The 24,882-nt window shown below is 42.2% G+C and overlaps 4 protein-coding genes across 8 annotated transcripts; 2 read left to right on the forward strand and 2 right to left on the reverse strand.

Annotated features, from left to right (window-relative positions):
* Positions 1 to 36: 36 nt before the first annotated feature.
* On the reverse strand, positions 37 to 1,285 carry Ssrbeta (signal sequence receptor beta). Of its 2 annotated transcripts, none has more exons than XM_076423780.1 (4): positions 1,126 to 1,285; positions 711 to 855; positions 333 to 647; positions 37 to 275 (listed from the first exon to the last, which is right to left on the reverse strand). In XM_076423780.1, the coding sequence occupies exons 2-4, from the start codon at positions 852 to 854 to the stop codon at positions 159 to 161; spliced, it is 576 nt and encodes a 191-aa protein (XP_076279895.1). In that variant the 5' UTR covers position 855; positions 1,126 to 1,285; the 3' UTR covers positions 37 to 158. The 2 variants fall into 2 exon arrangements, with proteins under 2 accessions (XP_076279895.1, XP_076279896.1); XM_076423781.1 differs by lacking the exon at positions 1,126 to 1,285 and adding an exon at positions 944 to 1,114.
* Positions 1,243 to 3,279, forward strand: LOC143208875 (BLOC-1-related complex subunit 8 homolog). 3 transcript variants are annotated; one of them, XM_076423783.1, is made up of 3 exons: positions 1,244 to 1,633; positions 1,713 to 2,108; positions 2,717 to 3,279. In XM_076423783.1, exon 3 carries the CDS (start codon positions 2,740 to 2,742, stop codon positions 3,172 to 3,174), a length of 435 nt encoding a protein of 144 aa, XP_076279898.1. In that variant the 5' UTR covers positions 1,244 to 1,633; positions 1,713 to 2,108; positions 2,717 to 2,739; the 3' UTR covers positions 3,175 to 3,279. The 3 variants fall into 3 exon arrangements, with proteins under 3 accessions (XP_076279899.1, XP_076279898.1, XP_076279897.1); XM_076423784.1 differs by lacking the exon at positions 1,713 to 2,108 and having other exon boundaries at positions 1,243 to 1,468; XM_076423782.1 differs by lacking the exon at positions 1,713 to 2,108 and having other exon boundaries at positions 1,254 to 1,633.
* Positions 3,280 to 4,600: 1,321 nt separating this feature from the next.
* On the forward strand, positions 4,601 to 23,457 carry Hmgcr (HMG coenzyme A reductase). 2 transcript variants are annotated; one of them, XM_076423727.1, is made up of 9 exons: positions 4,601 to 4,789; positions 15,924 to 16,132; positions 16,254 to 16,365; positions 16,721 to 16,808; positions 16,886 to 17,183; positions 17,834 to 17,985; positions 19,054 to 19,612; positions 20,603 to 21,843; positions 22,188 to 23,457. In XM_076423727.1, exons 2-9 carry the CDS (start codon positions 15,953 to 15,955, stop codon positions 22,306 to 22,308), a joined length of 2,751 nt encoding a protein of 916 aa, XP_076279842.1. In that variant the 5' UTR covers positions 4,601 to 4,789; positions 15,924 to 15,952; the 3' UTR covers positions 22,309 to 23,457. The 2 variants fall into 2 exon arrangements, with proteins under 2 accessions (XP_076279842.1, XP_076279843.1); XM_076423728.1 differs by lacking the exon at positions 4,601 to 4,789 and adding an exon at positions 7,712 to 10,139.
* Xpac (DNA repair protein complementing XP-A cells homolog Xpac) lies at positions 23,035 to 24,794 on the reverse strand. The gene is made up of 5 exons (XM_076423767.1): positions 24,210 to 24,794; positions 24,011 to 24,122; positions 23,827 to 23,951; positions 23,468 to 23,744; positions 23,035 to 23,356 (listed from the first exon to the last, which is right to left on the reverse strand). Exons 1-5 carry the CDS (start codon positions 24,356 to 24,358, stop codon positions 23,195 to 23,197), a joined length of 825 nt encoding a protein of 274 aa, XP_076279882.1. The 5' UTR covers positions 24,359 to 24,794; the 3' UTR covers positions 23,035 to 23,194.
* Positions 24,795 to 24,882: the final 88 nt, after the last annotated feature.

The raw sequence follows: 24,882 nt of genomic DNA on the forward strand, positions 1-24,882 counted from the left end.
TGGAATAATCACTAGTCTGGTTCGAACACAGTGGTGTTGATTCTTTAGAGGTAATATTTATTATAAAATTAGATGTACATGACGGAACAGTCTGGCTTTTCTTACAAATGCGTGAAAAAACAACCTCCTTCGAAATAACTTAATACAAATCTACAGGATTAATGCTTTTTCGAGGCTTTCAGTAACTTCTCGTATTTACTTTTGCTCGAGTACCACAGCATGAAAGGACTAGCCAATGATGGTAGGGTCATCACAGCGAACGCTGCCCAGTCGATCTGGAAAAAATTTCAGAATAATACTTATATCTATTAGAAATTTGTATAGCTACTCACCACATGAGAAGAAAATTGTTTATCATAATCTCTGAACGACACTATGATCGCTTCGCCGGGTTCACTGCTCAGAGCGAATTGTAATCTGGGCGCATCTTCCTTAGTCTTATATAAAATCTCTGCAGATGTGAAATTGAAGTATCCGTATTTACGTGGCCTCACGACAACGATGTGGCTGACATTAGTATAGGGTGGAACACGGTCTATCCTTGCGTTCAGTTCGCCGCTCACATGAGTGAAGTGATCAGGATGGAAAGAGTTATCTGTGATCTCTACTTCCAATGCAGCCGAGTTTCCAACATTGTGTACTGTGTACTTTAAACCGAATGGAATGGATTAGATTGCTCGATTGGATTGTTAAATGATCCTGATAATTACCTTGATTACTATGTCCATATTTTCGACGAGGTATTTGTTAAGTAGCTGTTTCGACACCAACAATCTTGCAGTTTCCTCCTCATCCTCGGCATGTATGGTGAGGATTAATGCAGCAAACGCTGCGAATGCTATATGCCACTTCATGCTGAAACATCGAATGGAAATTAATGAACGAAACGATTTATTTTCAAGGCAAATATCAACTGTATCGCAACGGGAGAAGCTGTGCACACTTTATTCAGAAAAAGCCGCTAACTTATCCCGTTCGGCGGAGTGATTTGTTGATTTATCACTTAAACGTGTCGAACGCGAGTTCGAATTTCCATGAGAAATGTCTTTTAAAATCTGATTCGAGGTTTTACGATCGGAACGGTGCACTTTGATCGAATAATTTCACGGTTTCATCAAGTTTTACCTTGCTCTTCGACGGAACTCGTGTCACTCACGACAGCGAAACAATCAAACCATAAGAAGAGTATAGAAAACACATTTGAGAGAAGTGCCAACAGCACACATTTTCCTGCCACGTTTCGATGAAGGAACACACTGTTGTGTGGACGGGCTGGACTTCCGGTAACAACCGTTTCAGAAAATGGCGGCCAAAACGAATCGATCTGTCACCGAGTGTTTACGTTAACCTTGTCGACACCGAAGAAAATATTTCACGAACATGTTGTCATCGATTGTATACCTGAATAAAAACACACGATTTGTATATATTATTTCAAGCCTCGCATCGTGAGGTTGTTAACAAATATGTACGTCTGCATAGTTCCACCTTTGCAAACCTGCGTCCGCAATATTTACATGAACGTATCATTAGTATATTAATATTATTATCGTACATTGTCATACGCGTTTATAAGCAATGGCTGCGAAGGTTTATCAATCGGATCAGGAACTGGAAACGAGAGTTAAAAGAGGTTAGAATATTCTTGGACAAAATGCTTTATAAATACAGTTAACCCTCCTATGACAAGATTAATTCATACTGTATTACAGGTCTGGGCATTGCTGGCTCGCGGAACAGATGCAACTCTTCCTTCAGCATGAGCCCCATAAATTCTTTCGGCTCTGCGAATTCTTTATCTCTACCTGAGTCTCTATCATAAAAATTAAAGAAATTTGTAAATGTTGTTGGTGTCGGTTCAAGCGAGGGTCTTATGTACATGTATACGTAGTAGCGGTGAGTACTCTGCCTCTCTGTGCAGCATCGTGGGGCTCGAAGCTTATGCCGAAGGAAGAGTCGAAGTGGATGCAGTGGGGATTGACTCACTGAGCAGGCAAAGAGTAGAAACAGTCGCATCTCTGCCATGAGCTAACGTTGCCTAGGTCTGCCATATTATATGGAAACCGCAGTACGAGAAACACGGAATTAGTACATATTAGATTAAGAAGGTAGATTCGTTTCCAGGATTGCAAGGGTGCGGGATGCGCCTTCACATTTCTTGATAACGCAAAGATGGGGTTTTTCAGTAGTCAAAAGCGCTAGATATGCCCTCAAAAGTCCAATTTTTGCTTTGACAGGAGGCCAAATTATGGTTGAAGATACAAAGTGATAAAGATAGTAATACATTCCACGCGTTTAGATAAGAAGTAAGATATTACGACGAACATTGTTTCCAAAAATGTAAAACGTTCATATTTACATGTAATTTTGTTAAATATTTTATACATTGTAAATAAGACATTTTCTAGAATATTCATGAAAAAACGGACGTCAACGCATCATCCATCTTTCTCTAGCAAATTTTTGTACGACGTACGTGATATCCAGAGTAAACGTTAATAGTATGTATGGCAGGTGGAATCATTGAGTTGCCGGTTCGTCTGAGAGAAGGCGCATCCCGTACCCTTGCAATCCTGGAAAAACAAGTCTACCCCCTTAAATTAAATGAAATTAAATTTGATACAAATCGCAATTGTTGCTCTGCGTTATAGGAGGGTTTACCGTATCATCTACCACTATTTTTTAATTACTGAAACGTCTTTTACTTCTTTCACAGCGACCGAAAGAATATCCGAAAACATGCACATAGTTGCAAACGAGCCGTCTCTTGCGTTCTACAGGCTCCAAGAACACGTAAGAAAAGCGTTACCTCCCATGGTGGAGAAGAGGGTTGAAGTATTAGCCCTTCAGCAACAGCTTCTAGGTAGATGTTACGATGTAGAATACGCTGTCAGCGCCGTAAAAACGATGCACGGTGCAGGAAAAAGTTTCGAAAATACCTTGGAGTTTATCAAGAGCGCGATATTCTTTAAACAACAATTAAAATATGAAGAACAGCGTAGGCATAAGAAGGACAGCAATAGAGACTCCGTGTACAAAAGATTATCCGCGCATATTCCTACCTTAGATCATTTACCGGATGAAATATCCGATGTTGTAAGAGAAACTGCTAATAGAGTAGAGTCTATGATGCATCATGCTAGACATTCCAGCGATACGCAAAAATCAAACTAATATGATATGATGTTATTTTCTGAAATGGCGTACCACGAATAATATACAGTGTTCGATCTGTAAAATATCAGTTATATTGAATAATACTATATATATGAAATATTAGCGGATGAATGTTGTTGCTTTTTGTAGTCTAAGTGTATTCTATCCTGTTCAGTTCCATCCAAAATTTTATGTCCACAAATAATTGATAATTAGTAGACAGCGGATTTTATGCAATTATGAAAAACAGAAGAATTTAAAATTTATATTGCATTCTCCAGTTTGTGTTGCAATTCGGGTAGAAAATTTTTATTTTGCATAAAGATCCGCTGTCTATTAATTAGTAAGTCTTAATAATTTGAAACTTGTTTGTCAGATAAAAATTATAGTAAATCCCCCGACGGCACACCGGCTCGGTTTCAGCCTGGCCCCTGTGCACAAAAGGGCGCGTTTTCCGCCTGCCGAGGGCTCGAGCCCAGGGCCTGCCGGCCGGGCTAGGATTCAGCCGATTTGCAAGATTGCAAGGGTGCGGGATTCGCGTTCTCATTGCGTGATAATACAAACACGGGTTTTTTCAGTAGTCAAAAACGCCAGATAAAGGTCAATCTAGGCAGCAATCGCCCTCAAAGGTCTTATTTATTAACTTATTATACTTTTGTCGGTAACAAGGGAGACTGCTACGCATTTGCAAAGTACTGCCACATTGATGCGACCCGCCCTGTGTCGCGCATGCGCGAGAAAAGTTGGGCCCAATCGAAGCACTGATTGGCCACATTAGTGTGATACCATGCTGCCCTCTCAAAAACAGGCTGAATCCCAGCCCGGCCGTCAGGCTCTGGGCTCGAGCCCCCGGCAGGTGAAAATCGCGCCCTTTTGTGCACAGGGGCCAGGCTAAATCGTCCTGATTTGGTCTCAACGCTGAGCCAAGCATTGCGTTAGCCCGTAACGTGTCGGGCTGGGGCTCGGCTAGCTGGGTCCGGCGGTGGGCTCGGGCAGACTGTGCTGTCGGGGTCGTTCTACTATTTAATCACCCTGCAGGCAGTGATGCGATATGGTTGGATATGGTGCCGGTTCAAGATTTTTCGCGCATACGCGGCGATTTCAGCCTCAGTAAAGTAAGATTCTCGATAAAATGGGGTACCTTGAGCACCCCGCAGAATTTTAAAAAATTGGTACGATTTGATTCTGAAAAATGAATGTATAACATGTGTATTTCTGTATATTTTGTAACTTGTAGGACACGTCCTGGAGTCTTTTCATCCGGAACAGATTGTTTCGGTACATTCCTGCCAATATAACTGCCTCAGGGCTCTGCTACCTCATCATCCTAATATAGATACGTTACTGTTTTGCCCGTGCATGCGCGGGAAATCTTGCACCATATCGCAAATCGCAACTATGCGGCCGCAGCGCAGGTTCGAATAAATTGTTCGCGTGACACGGTCTAGATGTCGTTGAGTTCGCATTAGAGAGTGCAGTATGCTGTCCAGGGAGACAGTGTGTAAAATGTTAATTAATATGTGAACTTGTGATGAAAAAGAAAACAGAACACAAATTGGCCATCATGCAGATTTCTAAAGGATGATCCCGGTCAGAAGCGTGTTTTAGTTTTCTTCGGACAAGTATAATTACGGTACGTTCAACATCTCGGCATTGATACTCTTCATAGGTTATGCTTATGTATGGTGTTTGCATAACTTCGTTCGCTTCTCGAAATCAATTTTCCTACTTGCGACTGTTTATTTTTGTTATCGTAACCGATCCCGTAAACTCGGCAGTCGCTTCTTATCCTTCGAATACGCGGAATATTTGAAAGCTAGTCTCCCCTAAAATACATATGTTACGCTTTTAGTTGTATGTATGTACATATATACATACATATAATAATGTAGGACACTATACGGCCGGACACGCGTTACAGTCGTTGCGTTCTTACTTATCGTTTAACATTTAAAAAACAACACTGAGAAGTAAACTGCGGATCTTTATAAAACAGTAAAAAATTAGACAAATTTCAGAATATTCTAATGTTGCGTTTAACGCAATAATTAAGGGATGAAACTAATGTTTCTTTTACTTCCGCTTCCCACAATCGATCCAGAACATTTTCATTTTGCATAAAGATCCGCAGTCTACGTATGAACGATAATTCGATAATTCTTGTGTCGAGTATAGAAAATGTCTCGTGCATTCAACGCGATATTCATTTGCAAGTTCAAGTGTTTGCCAATGACAAAAGTTATCGTAAAAACCGTCTGTATAAAATATTTAACATGTTTTTCGAGTGGAGCCGACGCAAAAACGAGAAACCGATCAGAATATTGAACAATGTTAAATAACTCGATTTGTATTTCCGTTCTTTTTTCAGCAGCGCGTACGAACATTGGGTCGTAGATGCTAGGAAATAATTAGTTTCGAATCGAGTGGTAGGATTTTCCGTCTGTCGATTCAGGATTTCCATGCACATTGAACGGACACGGTGAATGAGTATGCCGGTCGCGTTTCTCGGGAGAAACCGCGCAAATACTTTGCGTTTATAAAGTCACGCGTGCCGTTCTCCATACGGACTTCGAATTATTCTTACAGAAGAGACAACGATCACCGAATCACGATCCACAAAGCAAATACCGAGGAATTCCGTTTCCGACGTCGGCTCCTGACGATCGCGTTACGCGCATTTCGCATTTTCCCATTGAAAACATCGTGAATGAGTCGACGAAGCGCGTGGAATATGCGAATCGAGTCACGTTGCGCCTAAACGATTGAATATCTAACGCGTAGGATCTCCGCCATTTTGGTCCACGCTGTTCCATTGTATGAATCTATTTTTCACGCTACTGGCGATCGAGAATCGAGAAGCCTTTAAAAATTACAGAGTGAACAATCTTCTCGGCTTTTATAAATATCTATACCGGAACTTTTATTTGTGGCCAGTCAAGATGTAAATGTTGCATATTAACCGGAAGGGACGCTTAGGTAAGACGATTTTAACGCCTTACCTGGCACCGATAGCTTGAGACTCTTTAAAAGGCAAAGAATAAACAACCCACCTGGCTCTTTTAAATATTTATATCATATACGTATACTATAAGATGTAAATATTGAGAAGCTTGAGAGGTTTTCAGAAAATTAGAGAAAAGACAATCGAGAAGTTTCCAAGCCCTTTTCAAGAGGGTTTAAATACGTCGAGCTGCCTCGGGCGGTGACGCTATTATTAAAAACATTGTTTAATCAGCTTCCCACGGGTTCAGATCGATAAACTCCACTTTGGGGCTGCATTGTTTTCTGTGTTTTTGTTGCGTAAACGTGTTACTCCGATAAGTTTAAGCACCGATCTATAATTTATAGCGCATATAAATCTTACTGGTTCGTCATTTACTGCGACCTTAAACTCTTGTGAAAGAAGAGTTATAGTAGCGCGCGGACCACAAGTACATATTAGAGAACCTAAGCGATTTTTTGCGGCCGAGATTTAGTATCACGATCCGCAAAGATCGGCAAAGGGAATACGAATGATGGATTGGAGAACGTGCCTGTTCGTCGTGACGCATTTTCGGTGGATTAATATTCGACGGCGTGTTCAAGGAAGATGGGACAAGAACTCTTGTCCCATTGGTCGATCGTGATTAGGATCACGTAAGCGACACACCCGCCGTGGCACGTTGCGCGAGAGATTATGGTTTCAAGTATTTCCCCGAACCGGGTCTCCGCGCGCTTCCCTTATATTTAAAATATTTCCGGGAAGGGTGAGTTGCGCGCGAAGCCAGCTGCGAACGCGATTCCGGCTAAACCCATCATTTTAACGTATACCACCGAATTCTGTAATTGTTCCGTGCGCGGTTCCACGCCGTGATCTTTCGCGGCGCAAATAAACCTACGTTCTCGATTTAGTTCTTAACCCTCGGCCTAGCGAGGTGGGAGATTCCGTGGAGTTCCTCAAATTAATAATAATTCGACCATACTTATCGCTAGACTGCAGATCTTTATGGATTTATAGGAAAATTGAGTAGATGAATGTAGGAGTAGATAATGTTTCTATTTCTTTTAATCGATGCAGACAATTTTTATTTTGCATAAAGATCCGCAGTCTACTTGTCACCGGACAGCGGGTTTGATGCATTTATGGCGAAAATGAGTAGGCGTGATTTCAAACAGCAAACACGTTAGAACAATGTAAAAATACTGTTATATTATTTTCAACCTATTAAACATACAGTGGCCCACAAAAGTGTCCGTACGCCCTTTAATACAGAATAACTTTTTTATAATTGTACCAAACGACCTGACGTTTTTCGTAAGCAGTTAGAAGCATTGGTTTACTAAATGATGTGCAAAAAACAATTTCCAAAGATTATAATTTACAAGGTTACATGCAAAAATAAAAAAGGCATTTGTTAAAACTTTTTTATTTGGGCCCTTAATGAAAATTTAGATCTGTGTTAGTTATATTATATTATCTATGTTAGTTCTAGATCTACAAAACATATATTTTAAATTTTCATTAAGGGCCCAAATAAGAAAGTTTTAACAAATGCCTTTTTTATTTTTGCATGTTCTGTACATGCAAGGCTCTGTACTCGAGGGTCGAAAACGGGGTTTGGGAGCTCTTGTAATAACCGCATAATTGAAGAATATAACTCTAATTTTTCGATAGAACCGTAAATAAGACGGACAATTAGGTGATCCCATTTAATTCAGACACTCTGTATATCAAAGTAACCCCGCCTCTTTTCGAGAACGTCCTCTGCGGATCCATTAGCGGTTTTGTTTGCGTACGCGTAACAATGTAGCAATAGAAGAGGCGCAGAGGAGGCGTGGGAGGTTCTCTGGGAACTTTTTCGCGATGCCGCGGACGTTTCGGAAATTTCGCGAATTCTCCGGTTCCGTGGAAACTGGGTCGAGCTATTGTGCGACTTTCGAATTGGTCGGAAATCGAAAAGCATCTCGCGAGACGCACCGTTTAACTACATTCCTCTACTCTTCTAGCTTGTTTTCGCCACAAGTTGCGAGAGCTGGTGCGCGAAACTGGCGGAACGGTGCACAGTGGGCTGGAAACCCGTTTTTCTTAAAATGTTACATAATATGTATATATGTTTTAATTGATAATATTCTAGCCGGTGTCGAGAGAAATTCGACGATCTACTATATTGTAGCCATAAACCTTGAAAAGGACGCTAAAATAATTTTGGCCGGAAGAAACGGGTTTCCAGTATACTTTTTTCGTTACTTTGCCTGTTCACTTATTCGTTCGTGTGGCATCGGCGATGATCGATGACGAATACTCAGTGGAACACGCTGGAAAATCGCGAGACGCGCTTTCGCCGTTGCCGATTCTCCCGTTAGGGTCGCGCGACCGGAAGTCGAACCGCGCTTGAAAATTTATGCGACTCTCGCACGGTAGCGTAAAGTCAGCCGCAAAAGTGTTTGTGCTCGACACTCGCGTTGCTTCTCGACAATGAATCATTCTCGAGCGAGAGTATTTTCACTCCGAACGTCCAGCCGGAAACTCAAGGCGACTAGGGCTTACAATTCCGCATGATCTCGCGTCACTTTTTTAGTCTCGCATTTCTTGAATAGATGATGCAAATCCTGATGAAAATTTTGCGGGACTCCATATGTACGTAATCAAAACTGCGCGAATGACAACGCGCAAGATGAACAACTATGTCCGATCTTGACATCTCCGAACGAGCCTTTTCCAGGATATCTTCGTAATGACTGAGGAGCGACCTAGGAGATGCAACAATTAATAGTCTTTAAAATTTTATATTCTATAATAATAATTTCAATTTATTCGGTGATTTTCCATCGACGCGACTCACGGACTTGATGGGAATTTTTTCTAATAGATAATAACGCAATTTATTTTAACTCGAAAACGAAACATTTATTCCGACCTAGAAAATTTCCATTCCCTATGATTGTTTAAATTTGGTGGATATGAAAAATTGATATAATACCTCGTACAATACTTGAATACTTACTAATTGATTAGATACCGACATATCTGATAATGAAAACAACATTTTTAACCGACTTCGCAAAAGGAGGAGGTTACTCAATTCGATCTGTATGTGCCTTTTTTTCTATTTATGTTCACCGATTACGCCGAGATGGATGGACCAATCGGAACGAAACCTTTTGCATCTTGTACCAACATATCTGACAATGAAAATAACATTTTAACCCCGCTATTCGAGTGCTAAGGGTTAAAATAGTTGAACGAGCGTTTCAAAATTTCATGACAATTCGAAGGCAGCGGTAGGATCAAAAATCACATACAAATATGTTCGGAAAACGGATTGACAATAAGTTAAAGCTAAGATCGGTACAGTATCGAACCCTAGAGAGTGGATTTGCCTATCATCGGTATTCGATACCTAGAAAAGATACCGTTTGACGCTGCTCCGGCATGCGTAGAATCGGGAATCGGCGATTCTCGCGGCAGATGATCTCGCGAGGTCGCGTGGAGCGGAAATTCCTGTTTTCGATCGGCAGGGTTGCAGACGATCCACGAAATAACCACGTGGTCGGTGGATCGGTGAAAGAGCGACAGAAACGCGGAGAAGCGAGGATTGCCGAGTACCAGCGAAAAAAGACGATCGTTTTCTGAAGGGTCGATCGGCCTACTCGCGTGCGAGCGCAGTTTCGTTAGTCGGCGTGCGTCGTGCTGTCGGGTATTTCTTCGTATCATCTTTTTTCTTGTCACCTCAAATTTATTGTTGCCATCGAGCGTGTCCGGTAGCCGGCGTGCGATATCGAGTCGCGGTCGGGACGTGGCAGGCAAATATTTTTTTTCTTTTCGATTGGTTGAAAAACCAAGAAAAAAAAGTAAAGGACTTTTTTCAACGATTTCGGATTCGCGAGAGATACAGCTCTTCTAGATCGTCGTCATGTAAACGATCGTCAGAGGGTTTCTTATCTTCGTTGTTTCGCCGTGACCACGTGCGCGCACCTTCCGTCAACAAGTGCACCTGTGTAAGGTACGCCGACCGAATTTTACTAATTGCTATGCGAATCATTATGACGGCGAGGCTACGCCGTTATCGCTCCCACCGTGTCTCTTCGATCTTGACGCACCTACTTGTGCTAAATATTTACGGTTAAATTTTCTATTATCGGTATGTATCTCTGTATTATTTGAGGAAGTATTTACTATGCAATCGTAACTAATTTGTCTGGCTGACAGGCGCTCGCGTGCATTCGTTAGCCACGCAGTGGATCCAGCCGATAATTGAGCCGCTCGTTTCACTGATCGATTAGCTCCAGAAGTGAAACTGTAAACGAAATCGATGGGCGTGCATTCCTTTTTAACCGACTTCGAAAAAGGAGGAGGTTACTCAATTCGATCTGAATGTGCCTTTTTTTAGCTCTTTTTCTATGTATGTTCACCTATTACGCCGAGATGGATAGACCAATCGGAACGAAACCTTTTGCATCTTGTAGAGTATGTCTTCCGATTGGTCCCTTGAAAACAAATTTTGCATTTTCTCATTCTTCGCGGTTTTTATTGCAAATAACCAAATAAATTCTGCTCGTTCCACTAAAAAGTGTGAAATAAAAAAATTTTATAAAAAAATTTTATAAAAAAATATTAAACCGACTTCGAAAAAACACACTAAAAAGTATAAAATAATTTCCATTTAATCTATGTGAATACACACGAACTTAAGTACAATACAATCTTTTCGGAGGCGGCGCAAAATTGAAAATTTTCGACACTGGAAATTACGAAAGTCCTTAAATTCTTCTACATGCTTTCACATATTAATGTATCTTCTATTCCCACCTACTGATTTCCAAGTCCATCATATACAGCAACATCTGCCATTTGGAAAATTTTCAATTTTGCGCCACCTCCGAAAAGATTGTATTGTATTTAAGTTCGTGTGTATTCACATAAATTCAATGGAAATTATTCCATACTTTTTAGTGCATTTTTTAAGTGCGTTTTTTCGAAGTCGGTTTAATTTATTTTTTATAAAATTTCTTTATTTCACACTTTTTAGTTGAAAAGTTCCTTCATTTTTGTCGTCCAGTGGCATTCGTTGTTAGAGACTGTTAACCCCCATCCGTCCCTTGTGTCGATTTCACACACAGTTTTTCCGAAATACGTTATACCGTTCTGTTGTTTGCAGGGGACCCTCATTTTTTTGTAGATGTTAACTCATCGATTTGAATTCAGAAACATCGAACAATAACTGTTTACCTTCGGTTCGCGAAATGAAGAACGGATGAGGGGAACTTTATCTTCAATGGGGTAAAGTAAATTGATCGAGTCATTCGGCCGGAAATTCTAAGAAAATTCGAAAGGATTCACCGATTTGTGAACGCCTGAATCTCGATTTTCAGTACAACGCGAATTCGCTTCCGATGAATTTTATCTTGTCTTTAACTTAACAATAAGTATTCGTTGAAATGTATATGGTCCTCTACAATAAGTTGCGTTTCCAAGAGACAGGAGCAAAATCAAAATATTTTCTTGCTTCTAATCATTTTTATAGACTGAAGATAATCTTTACTATGTGAAATTGAACCTATCCAATTTCGTCACATATTTGTCACATACATATATCGCTATTGCGACTCCGAAGAACTATAAAAGAACAAGAAAATGTTGCATTTCGAGTGCAAATGGTTAACGCGTAATGAATAGACTGCGGATCTTTATGCAAAATAAAAAATGTTCGCATTGATTGCAGGACACAGGAGCCAAATCTAAATTGTATATTCTTCTTCTAATTACCCTATTAAACTCAAACTAATACATTCATGTCTTTAAATATTTTAATAATAAAATCCGCAGTCTAGTAATGAATGAACTTAGAACAGAAACTTCTTAGAAGTTCGATAAAATTCGATTGATAAATGTTGATGGTATAATTCGCTTCCTGGAGGCAACTGTTGCTCAGTGAACCCGCCCCTGTTCATTTCGGTGCGTCGCGAATTTTTTGGCTACCTCGTGCTTCGAGCCGCGTACGATTAAGTAATCTGCTGTAAGCTGTGACTGACGAGTTGTGACTGCCAGTAGACAGCTGAGGACTTGAAGCAGTCGTTAATCGTGTCGAACAAGGGGCAATAATCGAGTGTCACCGAGTAAATACAATAGCCGACGAATTAACTCGGATTTCCCGCTCTAAATTCTCAAACAATTAATGTTTCTTTGCTGCGGTGGTCTACCGCGGTCCGATTGGCTACCTCGGATTATTATCGTTACGATTTTATCCGCGTTTCCAAGGCGGTCCGCAGCGAATCCGATAAAGAAAATAGTGAACTATTCTGAAAATGATTGCGGGCGAAGTTACCGATGGCGATGGCAGAGAACTTTCTTTCAGTATTATTCTCCACAAGATGTATTTTTCCGAAATAAAACATTCGTTCGTGGTCCAAGGAAATAGGAAAAGTAGAAAATTTCGTTCTACTGTGCGGCGGATGTTTGCAAAATAATTCCAGCGTTTGCGTAGCACAAGTTGAAACCCTGGCACAGATCTATCATGTCCATTTTCAATGAAATCCAACATCTCGAAGTCTCGTAAAAATTTCGACTTACTCTTTCCGCCAATGTCTTCAATTCGTCTTCGTTCGTCGCTCGAAGGCCTAGATAGAACCAATTTGTCCTTGTTCTTCGCACGCATCTTCGCTGTAAGAAAACTTGATTCATCGTAGCAAACTTTCGAACTCGCCGAGAAGTCGCAAACTACGAAGTACGAAGTTACGTGCCGATAAAAACGACGACCCACTTAGCTAATCGCATGTAATCAGGACATTCCATTCGACTTTACTATGTCCTCCGCATTATTTATTACAAATTATTTGATCCGCGCCCGTGTTCTCCGTGTAGACCGATACCTAATTGCCTACTCGAAGACCAGAAGAAGAACGCTCCGAGGCGCTTCATCTCACCGGAAGTGAACGGTTGTTGAAAATTCCAAGGACACCGTTCCCGATTCCCAACAACTCCTTCGAGATTATTTTAATATCGACCCAGCGATCGTTTAAATATAGACGGGAGCATGAAGGAGTTAGCTCCGCCGTTGTTTCTCCGTGCGATTAGAGGAAGAACAAAAGTAGTTCCTTCGAAGAACGAGGTCATTGAGCGATCGAAAAGAGTACGTATGTCTCCCTCGGTATCATACTTTCTAGCTATTTGCCGAAGATTCGGATTGCTAGCTTTCACGGCCGGTTCCTCAATCATCTTTTTGCAGCGGAGCAACAATCGCGAGTCAGCCGCCGCGTTCTTCGTTCGTTCCGCGGCCTCTCGCCGGTTATTCTCGGTCCAGAGGCGATCTGGAAAATCCGGCGAGCATTTGCACAACAAATATACATCCCGGCGATAATTTATTTTCGATCGTGACCAGCTTTCGAGATCGCGCATCGCGAAAACCGCGCACGAACACGCTCGAGGATTCCCATACCGGCAGAATTCGGTATCTCCCCCGACGATCCCGAGGTCTGGGACCCTGGAAATCGGTTGCTCGACGTTTCTCGTGGTCCATTGCGAAAGTTCCTCCAAGTTTATCCGCGAGCCGATCTATTCGCGGGACCGCCGCGGCCCGGTTCCCGGAAACGTTCGACGCGCGGGCTTCATTTAAATGACAATGCCCACCGCGCAAAATAATGGAGGTGGATGCGCTTTCAGCGCCAGTCCCATTCAAAATGAGAAGAGGTCAGTGGTCAGTCGAGTGTACAAAAGTTGCCGCCAGCTCTTGGAAAGTTACCGACCTTGGCAGACATTTCATTCTTACAACTATCCGCCGTTCAATTAACTCGCTTTTCGCGGATTCCCGTCGGCGCGAGCAAATATTCGCCTCGCGAAGGTCTCGCTCCGTTCGCCGGGGGCGCATTCTCGTGCTAGAAGCTGATTTTTCTCAATCTTGAACGCTCCAAAAGTATAGCGTTCGAAAAACGCGCGCTCTTGTCCAGTGTACTCGTTTTCGTTGGACTGCGGGTCTGTGTGCGAAATAAAAATGATCTACGTTGATTGTACCATGTTTTATGGCAATGTAATTTGTATAATGATGAAAGACTAAAATTAATTAAGAAGCTCTGTAAAATCAACTTTCTGTTTACCTATGGATGTTTCGCTGCTAATAGCCAAACCCACTGTTAAGGCTTGCCTTAACATGTTGTCATTTTTCAAAAGCTGCGGTCTTAGTATATGTTCACCCGTTTGATCAACTTGTATAAATTATATACGCTCCGAACATTTCATTGAGATTGGTTTACGAGTTATGAACGATCGAGAGTGGTGAAAATTGGAATTTTTCAAGATTTTCTGAATTTTTACCACTTTCGATCGATTATAACTCGTAAACCAATTAACCAATTTCAATGAAATTTTCGGAGCGTATATAATTTATACAAGTTGATCAAGCACATCTTCTAAATTTTCGTTATCGGCCCAGCTAAAAAAATCGTAAAAGTCAAGTTTTACTATTGTTTTTCACAATTCCGATCAAATGCATTTTTTCAACATATTTTTTAGACGTCATTTATTAAACTAATTCTTCTAGTCTTACGGAGAAATTCCTTGTGTGATGGTTGAGTGTGATCAGTTTTGCTCCTGTAAAAATTGTCTCTTGTTTGTAATTCTTATATTGAATTCTGCATTATATTGGAACAACTTTGTTCATTTTGCGGTTGGAACGTCTACACTGTGTCCAGTATACACGTTCACATAATAATGTTTATGTATTTCCTAATGCATATTCTAATTCTGTAAAAATTGTTTCTTGTTTGAATTGTAATGAACAACTTTGTTCATTTTTTCTAGCCTTGCAGTTTAACATTTCAACTAGGTATATCAGTCTAGTTGTCACTAAAAAAATGATTGAAAGCACCCGAGTGTGCATTTTCAAAATTGAAAAAAAAACACTTGTGCTCGACGCCAAACGCTGTATCGAATCGTTTCTTCACCGTGCACAATTAAAACCGACGAATTATTCATAGTCGATTAGGCAGGGGTCCACAATGTAAAGTCGACATATTTGGAAACGTGCCGCTATTTTTAGAGATCGAATTTGAATAACTGATCACCGATGTCCCCATCGCGGCTTTCGTGTTACCCAAGCCTCTGCGCCGCGACACCTGAAGGTTCCAGTAGAAACGGAATTTCGATTTGATCGAAGGAAACCGAGGTGGGTTTGCCCACGTCTGTCTGGATCGTGTTGCACAATCGAAAGTATTATGTCTATATGGAGCATTATTGACACACGGCTAAGACGTCGTGCTGCAATAACCGGTCCCTCGTACGCTTTCCCCAAAGTCCGACGAGACCTCTTCATCTTCGCTCGCCTTGGCCCGCAACTCCACAGCACCCTCGTCTCCTCTCCCATCTTGAAACGCAACCGAGGCTATCCGACGAGTTTTCCCTCACGATTTCACCGAATATCCCCGACGGCGATGCTTTCAAGTTCACCGAGAGCACTTTCGGTTTCCTCTCGTTTCCACTCCTTCCAGCTCGATTTATGTTATCGTTGTAACGATCGCAGGAATGCCTGATCGCGTGCGAACAATTCGGGACCAAAGTGTCTCCTACATTTTCTTCCTCGATCTCTTCTTTGACCTCCTTCTATCTCTAAAGGATACCAAGTAAACACTTCCATCGAACGAACGATGGTGGTGAATCAGAGCTGTTGAAAAACTGATCTAAGAGATCTCCAGCCGTGAGATCTTTGCGAATCGTTGAATAACCGCTGTGATGAAACGAGTACAAAGATTACCGACGAATCGGAGTGTGGACTGGCTCAACGAATTGGATGTTGCAGGTTGTAAATAGTCGCCGCGAACGAGAATCATGTTGACGCATCTGTTCGAAATCCACGGCCGGTTTTGCGCCGGCCATCCCTTGGAGGTGATCGTGTCCACTTTTACTCTGACGGCATGCATCCTGAACATGGAAACCGGAAGCGGACAGCCACGGGACGAGGCTCTGCCCGTGTCCTCGCATTGCCGCGCCGGAAGATGCAATTCGGACGTAAGCACCGCTCTAGATAATAATCTACAAATTAAAATGAGGATGTATTGATGCACGTGTGTCATTAATACACGTTCAAAACCACGATCTGTAAATAAATCTGTAACGCCTCGGTTTCCAGGATTTGAACGCAGCCGACATTATAGTAATGACGATCATCCGATGTCTGGCGATCCTCTTCACCTATCACCAGTTCCGCAATCTGCAGAGGCTGGGCTCGAAATATATTTTAGGTGAGCCCGAGGTGCATGAACCTTCGGATCTAGATCCCGAGGAGGTCTAGACTAGATCAGGATCGACGCGTTTCACGAGCCTGCGAGATGACCATCATGCGTATATACTCATTTCTGTAGAGCCGGATCTTCTCGCGGCACGCGTGAAAGCTTTCAGTGTCAGTGAAAGTTCCACCATAGAAAGTGACAGCGTTTCGTGTCGTGGCAACAAACACACACGCACGACGGCAGTCACATTTCAATGGTCGCGCGTCTGCATGAAATCTAATCGCGAAAAAAATCCTCGCGGACTCCTGGGACGCGGCGTGTTGCATAAGCAAACGAACCTGCTAAACTTTCAAATTGCAATGATTAGGTATCGCGGGACTGTTCACCGTGTTTTCCAGCGTTGTGTTCACGTCGAGCGTAGTGAATTTTGGGCGCAGCGACATCTCGGACTTGAAGTAAGTGCATCTGCATCGATAAGCTTCGCTTCCCTTTCGTTCTCTTTTGGCAGTGACAACAACTCTCTTTCTTTCAGGGACGCGCTGTTCTTCTTCCTGCTCATCATCGATCTCTCCAAGGCCGCGATACTGGCCCAGCTAGCACTCAGCTCCAGAAGTCAGGAGGAAGTGCGAGCGAATATTGCTCGAGGCATGTCTCTTTTGGGGCCGACCATAACTTTGGACACGCTGGTCGAGACCCTGCTGATCAGCATAGGCTCCCTGTCCGGCGTCAGAAGACTGGAAATACTATGTGGATTCGCCTGCCTCGGAGTTCTCGTTAATTATATCGTTTTCATGACCTTCTATCCTGCCTGTCTGTCGCTCATCCTTGAGGTAATTCCGGTTATTAGCCACGCTTACGCATTCGCTGTCGTTTAATACATTCATAATCGTCCCCAGTCGATGAAACAATCGATGTAACGCAATCGAAGGAAGTCGTGATCATTGTTAGCGGTCTCACGTTCTTTGATGTCCTTATATTTTACCGAGATAGAGTAATGTCCGACTGTGAGACCGGCTGAAAGCTTGACTGTATGACCCTACGCTACCCGTTCCACTGATGGGCATACCCCGCGATGGGCCAAGACGCTCGAGCTGCCTCTTCTTTTAAATGCTTTTTCCCATACCTTCGATCATCACTCATCAGCTTCGAAGTTTCTGAAATCGAAGCGCCGAAATTCGAAGCTTCGGAGCTTCAAAAACTTCGACCTCCGAAGGAAAGTAACAGCCTACTTTGAAGCCACAAAAAAATAGTGTCCTGCTCATATGTAGGTCACAACACAGAACCGAAAAATGACTTACAGTAGGACATTACTGTATAGATAATTATAGTCGATTTAGCATTGTACACAGTCTGCTACGACCCTTAGAGAGACTATCATGTACAATCGAGCGTCGATCGCACAAGAGCCTAAGGGTTAAGATCGGCAGCCAGCAGAGTCGTATTTTAGCGCAGCAATCTGACGCGTACCATCGTGTTTCAGCTTTCCCGCGGGACGAACAGCATGAAGCCTTTGAGCCCCGACAAGATCTTCATGATTCATCCATTGAACGAGGAGGATCAAAAGCCAAATCCGGTGGTGGAGCGCGTCAAGTTGATCATGATCGCTGGTTTATTTGTGGTACATGCTAACAGGTACCGCATATTGTCCAGCTATAATTCTCTTTTTCACGGAGCGTGTGCACGTGCCGACTGAGACGGATTCGATATTTTTTACATCAGATACGCAAGGCTTACTTATCCGCGCAAGGCCTCCTAACCGGTGGGGGAACCAACGGCAGAATGTTATCTCTTATCTGCCCCCTACCGCCGGTTCTATGCTTTTTCTTTTCTGCTCCTTTATTTTTTCCCCTCGCTGATCGTACGCGTCGACTTCTTGTTTGGCAGTTTTCTTGTGCCCAACATCCGCGGGTCAGGTTCAACTTATTACATAGTAATACAGCCGTAATGTTTAATTCATGAACAATGAATTCTCCCCGGGAAAAAGGAGATACTATCGCGGGGGGGGGTTTGGACTCCTTAACCCTTCGGGCGCTATGTTAGGAAGCAGTGTATTGCTCGGCGGTGGCTGGTTAAGAATGTCGGTAATTATCGATTCCTTTGCTGCCGGATCCGAGGACTTTGTTGAAATAGTTTCCTAGATCGGGGAGGACCTGTCGAGACAAGGAATACAGAGACGCAGTTTATGTAAATGATCATCGCGACGCATTGTAATGTGTTCTGGGACTTTTCGTCAATTTAATATCATCGGCGTATTTAGAATACGGAAATGTACAAACAAGTGACATTTGCATACAGTGCGCGCAATATGTTTCTATGCAAAAATCCGCCGTGCAACTTACCACATTATCGCCGGTCGACTATTAGCGGTATAATAAATAAATAAATAAATATATATATACAATTATAATAGTCGACTAATAGTCGGTAGCAGTAAACCGGCGATAATGTGGAAAAACGCACGGCAGATATATATGCATATATAATACATATGAGAAAAATGGATTTCGTTGTATATATATTCATTTTTAAAAACTTCCGTGGCAAACAAATCCTCATAACCGCCAATTGCATAGCATTAGAATTAATTTCCATGAGATTAAAATAAAATTCGTCTCGCTTGACTATGCATGTTAATTCATAAGTTTGGACAATTACATAAACGCCGCCACCCGTTCGAACAAAAATACCTTGGTGTTGCAGTCGCTGGCCTTTTAAGAACGATGAAAACGACCGCACGGTGGAAGGCAAGGTGTCGCCCGCGAATTCTCGAATCGTAGCGAACGTCTACAACAAGACGGAGAGCCAGACGGAAGTGAAGGCGTATTTTATGAATTGGCTGTCAGTCAGTGCGGACAACATTATCATACTGATACTGCTACTCGCACTGGCCATCAAATTCATCTTCTTCGAGGATAAGGGCGACATTGCGAAGCAACTCAGGTTCAAGGAGGAGGACGACAACGAGGAAAAGGCTGAGACCGAATACACAGAGCTCGTAGAAACTGCTAATATGGACGTGTCGTTGCGCGAACGATTCGGGGACACTCATCCCGCTATACGATCCGCTATTTTCCCTTTATCCGGCGTGGGCGGTGGATGGATAGAGGTAGAGAACGAATCCCAGTTGGAGTTCATTGATAAAGAGGTGCAAACCGACAGCAGACAATCCAGCGTCGACTTGTCCAACGGTGAAGTTGTGTCTTTGCAGTCCACGGTTCCTAGACACATCGAGGAATGTCTTGAAATATACAAGTCTGAGGTAGTTATGGCCGTTTTGTTGTATATCTTGTGATACAGTGTGCTGTGACGCGAACAAACCGTCGTTTCGTTTCGCTGAAATATCGGCGGTGCGAGAGAAATCGGAGCAATATCGAAAATAGTAGCTAACTTGTTGTTGTACTACTCTGGTACTTAAGTTCGTCCTTTAACGTGTTATCCTATCGACTAGAAGTTCTACGTGTTGCACTCGAGAATCCTAGAACCTAATCCAGGCGTAGAGCTACTCGCATTTTCTCTGTATCTTTAATGTTCAACCGTTTCCAGTGGTACTGAGATTTTTCTACGTCGCGCCCGCTGGTTGATTCGTATACAGAAAAATTCGCGGATTTTCATTGCGCGCGTGATTCTTGTGCTGTATTAATTAGCTCATCGATGACATATGTAGCGAACGGTGATATACAGAGAAGCGACGGTGACGGGTACGTAGAGTGAAGACTTCTTGAGTTGTTTGACACGTTCCCCATGTCATGGTGGTCACCAGTGACAGACACCATTTGCTTCAAAATGATTGTCATAAAATTAATAGCATCGAACATCGGTTTATTACTGCCGAAATGAACTAGATTATAGTGTAAGGTGAGAACTCCATTATCCGGTAACTAACAATTGCCCTGAACCCCTTTCGCTGTAACATCGAGTCAGACTTCGAACAGAATCTACTAAATACGTATGTTATTAATCTCCTACAAATCGAACTAAGATTCTACTTTGCCGTTGTCGATAAAGAGCCATCTTTCTTTCTCTAAAAAACTATGAACGACAAAGAAATTCTGATTACTGGCAACCAGTTAATAACGCTGACCGCTTGTACGAATGAAATAATCGAGACTTGTAGCATTCAACGCGTTAACCGGCAGCTGTGAAAAGTTTCAAGCGCAACGAGCTTGGTGGAATATACCGCTACCGGTTAACATTCTAAGAAGATTTTGTAACACTTCTGGAAACTGAATTCCAATCCTCGTGTTTCCAGCTCGGAGCCAGCGCTCTCACGGACGAGGAGGTGATCCAGCTGGTGAAGCAGAAGCACATAGCCGCGTATCAACTGGAGAAAGCGGTCGGGGACATGGAGCGTGGTGTGAAGATCCGACGGCTGATAATCGCAGAGGCTGGCAAGTTCACGGAAGACTTGGTGGACCTGCCGTACAAAGAGTACGACTACTCTCTAGTGTTGGGTTCGTGTTGCGAGAATGTTGTAGGATATGTGCCGGTGCCGCTCGGTATCGCTGGCCCGTTGTTGATCGACGGTGAGTTCTATCACGTGCCGATGGCAACGACCGAGGGATGTTTGGTAGCGTCGACGAATCGTGGCAGCAGGGCCTTGCTGAAATGCGGGGTGACGAGTCGCGTTGTAGCCGACGGAATGACTAGAGGACCTGTAGTTAGATTCCCGAACATCGTCAGAGCCAGCGAAGCTATGGCTTGGATGCAGGACCCGGAGAACTTTCAGAAAATGAAAGATCACTTCGATCAGACCAGCAGATTCGCGAGATTGTCCAAGATCCACGTGCGCATTGCCGGGAGGCACTTGTTCGTCCGTTTTGTGGCGATTACTGGCGACGCTATGGGAATGAACATGCTGTCCAAGGGCACGGAGAAGTCTCTGCACACGGTCAAGGAGTATTTCCCGGATATGGAGATCTTATCGTTGAGCGGCAACTTCTGCGCTGATAAGAAACCCGCCGCCGTCAACTGGATCCAAGGCAGAGGCAAAAGTGTGGTCTGCGAGGCGATCGTACCTGCTGACGTGGTCACCAACCTTCTCAAAACCTCGGTCCACGCTCTGGTCGATGTGAACATAAGCAAGAACATGATCGGCTCCGCCATAGCTGGCAGCGTAGGCGGTTTCAATGCCCATGCCGCGAACATTGTCACTGCTATTTACATTGCCACCGGTCAGGATCCTGCTCAGAACGTCGGCAGTAGTAATTGTATGACTCTGATGGAACCCTGGGGAGCAGATGGCACAGACCTGTATGTATCTTGCACGATGCCAAGTATAGAGATAGGCACTGTTGGAGGTGGAACAGGTCTTCCAGCGCAAGGGGCGTGCTTGGCTATGTTAGGGGTTAAAGGAGCAAATACTAATCAACCTGGCGAGAACGCCAGCAGATTAGCTAGAATCGTATGCGCTACAGTACTCGCCGGTGAATTGTCACTAATGGCTGCACTGACCGCCGGTCATTTAGTCAAAAGCCATCTTAGGCACAACAGGTAGGAAGGAGAAATTATGTTTTTACACTCTCTGTTCTGGTATAATGGTAGACATTTCTCGAGAATTGTTTAATCAAGCGTGTTTTGTTGTTGCATACAAAATGTCCGAGTAATACTTTTTCCATGCTACGCGCTTTCTTACATTTTTGTCGTACATTCATAAAATCCGCGGTTTATTAATAATGTAAGCAATATTTTGAATAATGGTACAGCAACTTTAAATAGCGACTCTGAGTCACAAATCGAACAATAGAACTGAAATGTGTACTATAATGTGCGACAGAGAGAATAATACGGCTTCGTTCGAAATGAATAATTTGAATTACTTTAATCGCTCGTTTCAGATCAACCACCACGGTATCGAACGCATTGACTGTACCTCAGACTAAAGCGGGAGATACACTGACCGTGCCAACTTTGCAGCCTGTACAAAACGTTTGTAAGAAGTTCGTAGACAAGTCTTAGCCTTAGTCGTACATAAACTGGTTTCGGTTCGATCTTGCAGTAGAATGTTACGTACGGGTCGTCGTACAACTGCTTCAGCGTAATATTCCAAAGAAATAATGTTTCGTTTATGTACGTGGAAGGATCTATATATGTATATGTATGTATTGTACCAAAAAGACAGAGAGAGAGAGAAAGAGTGACAGGGCTAAAAAGAAACTCGAATGACGTCAAGAATCTTAACGAAAACACAGTGATATAGAAACTAAAACTGTCAAAGTACTTCAAATATATTATGCAGATAACACACGTTTGTAGACAAGGAATAATATTATTTTTTTCCGCAAAAGGACTGCGCGATTCACAAAAATGGTTGTATGAAATTAGCGATTCACGCGAGGACTATTTTTTTTACGTACAGAATCATATGTTTACATAGTGCAATATTAATTTTTAGATATACATAGTTATTTAATCAGGCAGATCGTTACGATGTAACAGTAAGAGATATAATGTAATCACGAACAGTACATTATGTAGTATACCGAGTACAATCAAACCGATGAACGTTCTCTGAAAAATAGAGGCATATATGTATAGAAAATTATGGTTATCACAGTGCAAATAAAAAGCTCGAATTCTATCGTTCGTTCCCGAAATGTTTTGAGTGGTCGGAAGAACTAGGCGAGATCATTGATCAATGTAAACGTATTATAATGTACAAAAGTTTATTCGAGTACAAACGCATTCAATTCTAATGAAAAAAAGTATTTGACAAAAAAAGTACGATGAGAAGAAGTATATAATAAATTAATAATTCTAAAAACGACGAATGTTTGATTTTCTTTCAATCCGCGTGCAACCGATAATTCTTTTACTAAAACTTATCGACACATCTACATAAAATTCACATTTTCTCATATGTTTCTTCATAGCCGCAAGTGGTGCAGGTGTGTGTGTACGTATCATCCTCCTCATTATATGTATCTCCTCCAAATTCGTGGGTATGAGAAGCTTTTGATGTTTTATCGTACATCGAGCTTCTGACTAGCATCCGCAATTGTTTGATCTGTACAGAAAGAAACGGTTCTTTGTTAATTAAGAAACATTCACGAGAGATAGAGTATATTTTATAATTTTAACGTAAGAATAACATTAAACTTCTAGATATCTTTTGTACCTTTTTATTAAATTTTTTCACTTTCGTTCCCTCCCGCTTTGTATCGCGCAATTCCTTTTCCTTCACCAAATTCTCTTCAGTACCCCAAACGTCCAGTGCTTTCTGTTCTACTTGCAAGTGTAAATATAATTTCATTTCACCCCAATGCGAATTATGGGGATTCTTCTTTGTGATATATTTTAATATAGGCTCTCTCTTATCAAAATCGCAATCCTTTAATAAATACTCTTGCTTGGCCTCTGTTTTTGTGATCAAAGAATGTTTCCCACGTGGGTCTCTGTAAAATCAAATAACTTAATTCCTCGAGCTTTACTCGATTCGATTGATCGATTCAACTAACTCTCAGGCAATGATTCTACCTGCATGTATCGCATACAGATAGATCAAAGGTCTGCAGTAGGTAGGAGTCGTTAAACTCTTTTTGGCATTCTTCGCAATGAGGTAAATCGGTAATTATGGGGGCAGGAATCTCTGTTAGCTTCAACTATAACAAAGAATACATTAGTCTTCTAATAATTTGAATATTATGGAAAATAAATTTACCATCTCTTCTTCCAAATCATCGTTCTCCTCTATAAGAAAACCACCCCCGCTGAGTATAACACGTTGGTCTTCACCCTTGGTTGCTTTTCCAGTTGTCGCTTCTCCATTCTCCCTTTAAAAAACAGACATCCAGACATTTTAGCATTGTACGAATAATATATAAAATGTATAAAGTAATATATAAAAATATATTACCTACCTCTTGGAGTAAGGATGAGAAACAACCTTGGATTTTTTTAAAAGTAATGCTTTCTGACGATTTCTTTCTGCACGTTCCTTGCACAGCAGATTATTTTCTATCGACTGTTTATCCTTGCTAGGATCCTGCAGTTCCACTGCGGTAGACATTCTTTTACGATATTAATTTCTATCTAAAATTTATTGGTAAAACTTAAAGAATTTTATTCATACTATTTAAAATCGCAGAGACCACTTCCGACAGAAGAAAATTTTTGTGTAAATCGTGTATATTTTATTTCAAACAATTTACACAAATAATCGTTTGAAAATATAAAAGTTCCTCTTGCGCAATACGTCCATGAGTAAGCCGACCTTGTTGTATACTGTTCAATACTGTTGTATACTGTATACTAACTGATACTAACTACTAACGACAATAAGCCGAGCAGTGGTGCCAGATGGGGTCGAAACGGATCCCAATTTGGGAAACGATTCCCAAATCCCAAATTCTCGGAGAAATACTCTCTCCTCCTTTTCCCCTTCAACTATTCCAGTCCAGCACCATGCGCACACTCCAACGTCCCCCACTAAGCCGTAGATCACGGCAGTGATAGTGATGCCAGCAGTGTTCCCAGACGACGGGTAACCTTTTTTCGCGCATGCGCGTCCAAAACAGAAAACAGTGTCTTTTA

Source organism: Lasioglossum baleicum, chromosome 5 (genome assembly GCF_051020765.1).
Source record: "Lasioglossum baleicum chromosome 5, iyLasBale1, whole genome shotgun sequence".
NCBI classification, from domain to species: Eukaryota; Metazoa; Arthropoda; class Insecta; order Hymenoptera; family Halictidae; genus Lasioglossum; species Lasioglossum baleicum.

Coding starts and splice junctions, on each gene's coding strand:
- Ssrbeta (XM_076423780.1), bottom strand. CDS start 854: ATGAAGTGGCATATAGCATTCGCAGCGTTTGCTGCATTAATCCTCACC. Junction 648..710: donor ATATGGACATAGTAATCAAG/GTAATTATCAGG, acceptor TTCGGTTTAAAG/TACACAGTACACAATGTTGG. Junction 276..332: donor AACAATTTTCTTCTCATGTG/GTGAGTAGCTAT, acceptor AATTTTTTCCAG/ATCGACTGGGCAGCGTTCGC.
- LOC143208875 (XM_076423782.1), top strand. CDS start 1,579: ATGGCTGCGAAGGTTTATCAATCGGATCAGGAACTGGAAACGAGAGTT. Junction 1,634..2,716: donor GGAAACGAGAGTTAAAAGAG/GTTAGAATATTC, acceptor CTTCTTTCACAG/CGACCGAAAGAATATCCGAA.
- Hmgcr (XM_076423727.1), top strand. CDS start 15,953: ATGTTGACGCATCTGTTCGAAATCCACGGCCGGTTTTGCGCCGGCCAT. Junction 17,184..17,833: donor GTCTGTCGCTCATCCTTGAG/GTAATTCCGGTT, acceptor ATCGTGTTTCAG/CTTTCCCGCGGGACGAACAG. Junction 19,613..20,602: donor TTGAAATATACAAGTCTGAG/GTAGTTATGGCC, acceptor TCGTGTTTCCAG/CTCGGAGCCAGCGCTCTCAC.
- Xpac (XM_076423767.1), bottom strand. CDS start 24,358: ATGTCTACCGCAGTGGAACTGCAGGATCCTAGCAAGGATAAACAGTCG. Junction 24,123..24,209: donor TCTCATCCTTACTCCAAGAG/GTAGGTAATATA, acceptor TGTTTTTTAAAG/GGAGAATGGAGAAGCGACAA. Junction 23,952..24,010: donor ATGATTTGGAAGAAGAGATG/GTAAATTTATTT, acceptor TCTTTGTTATAG/TTGAAGCTAACAGAGATTCC.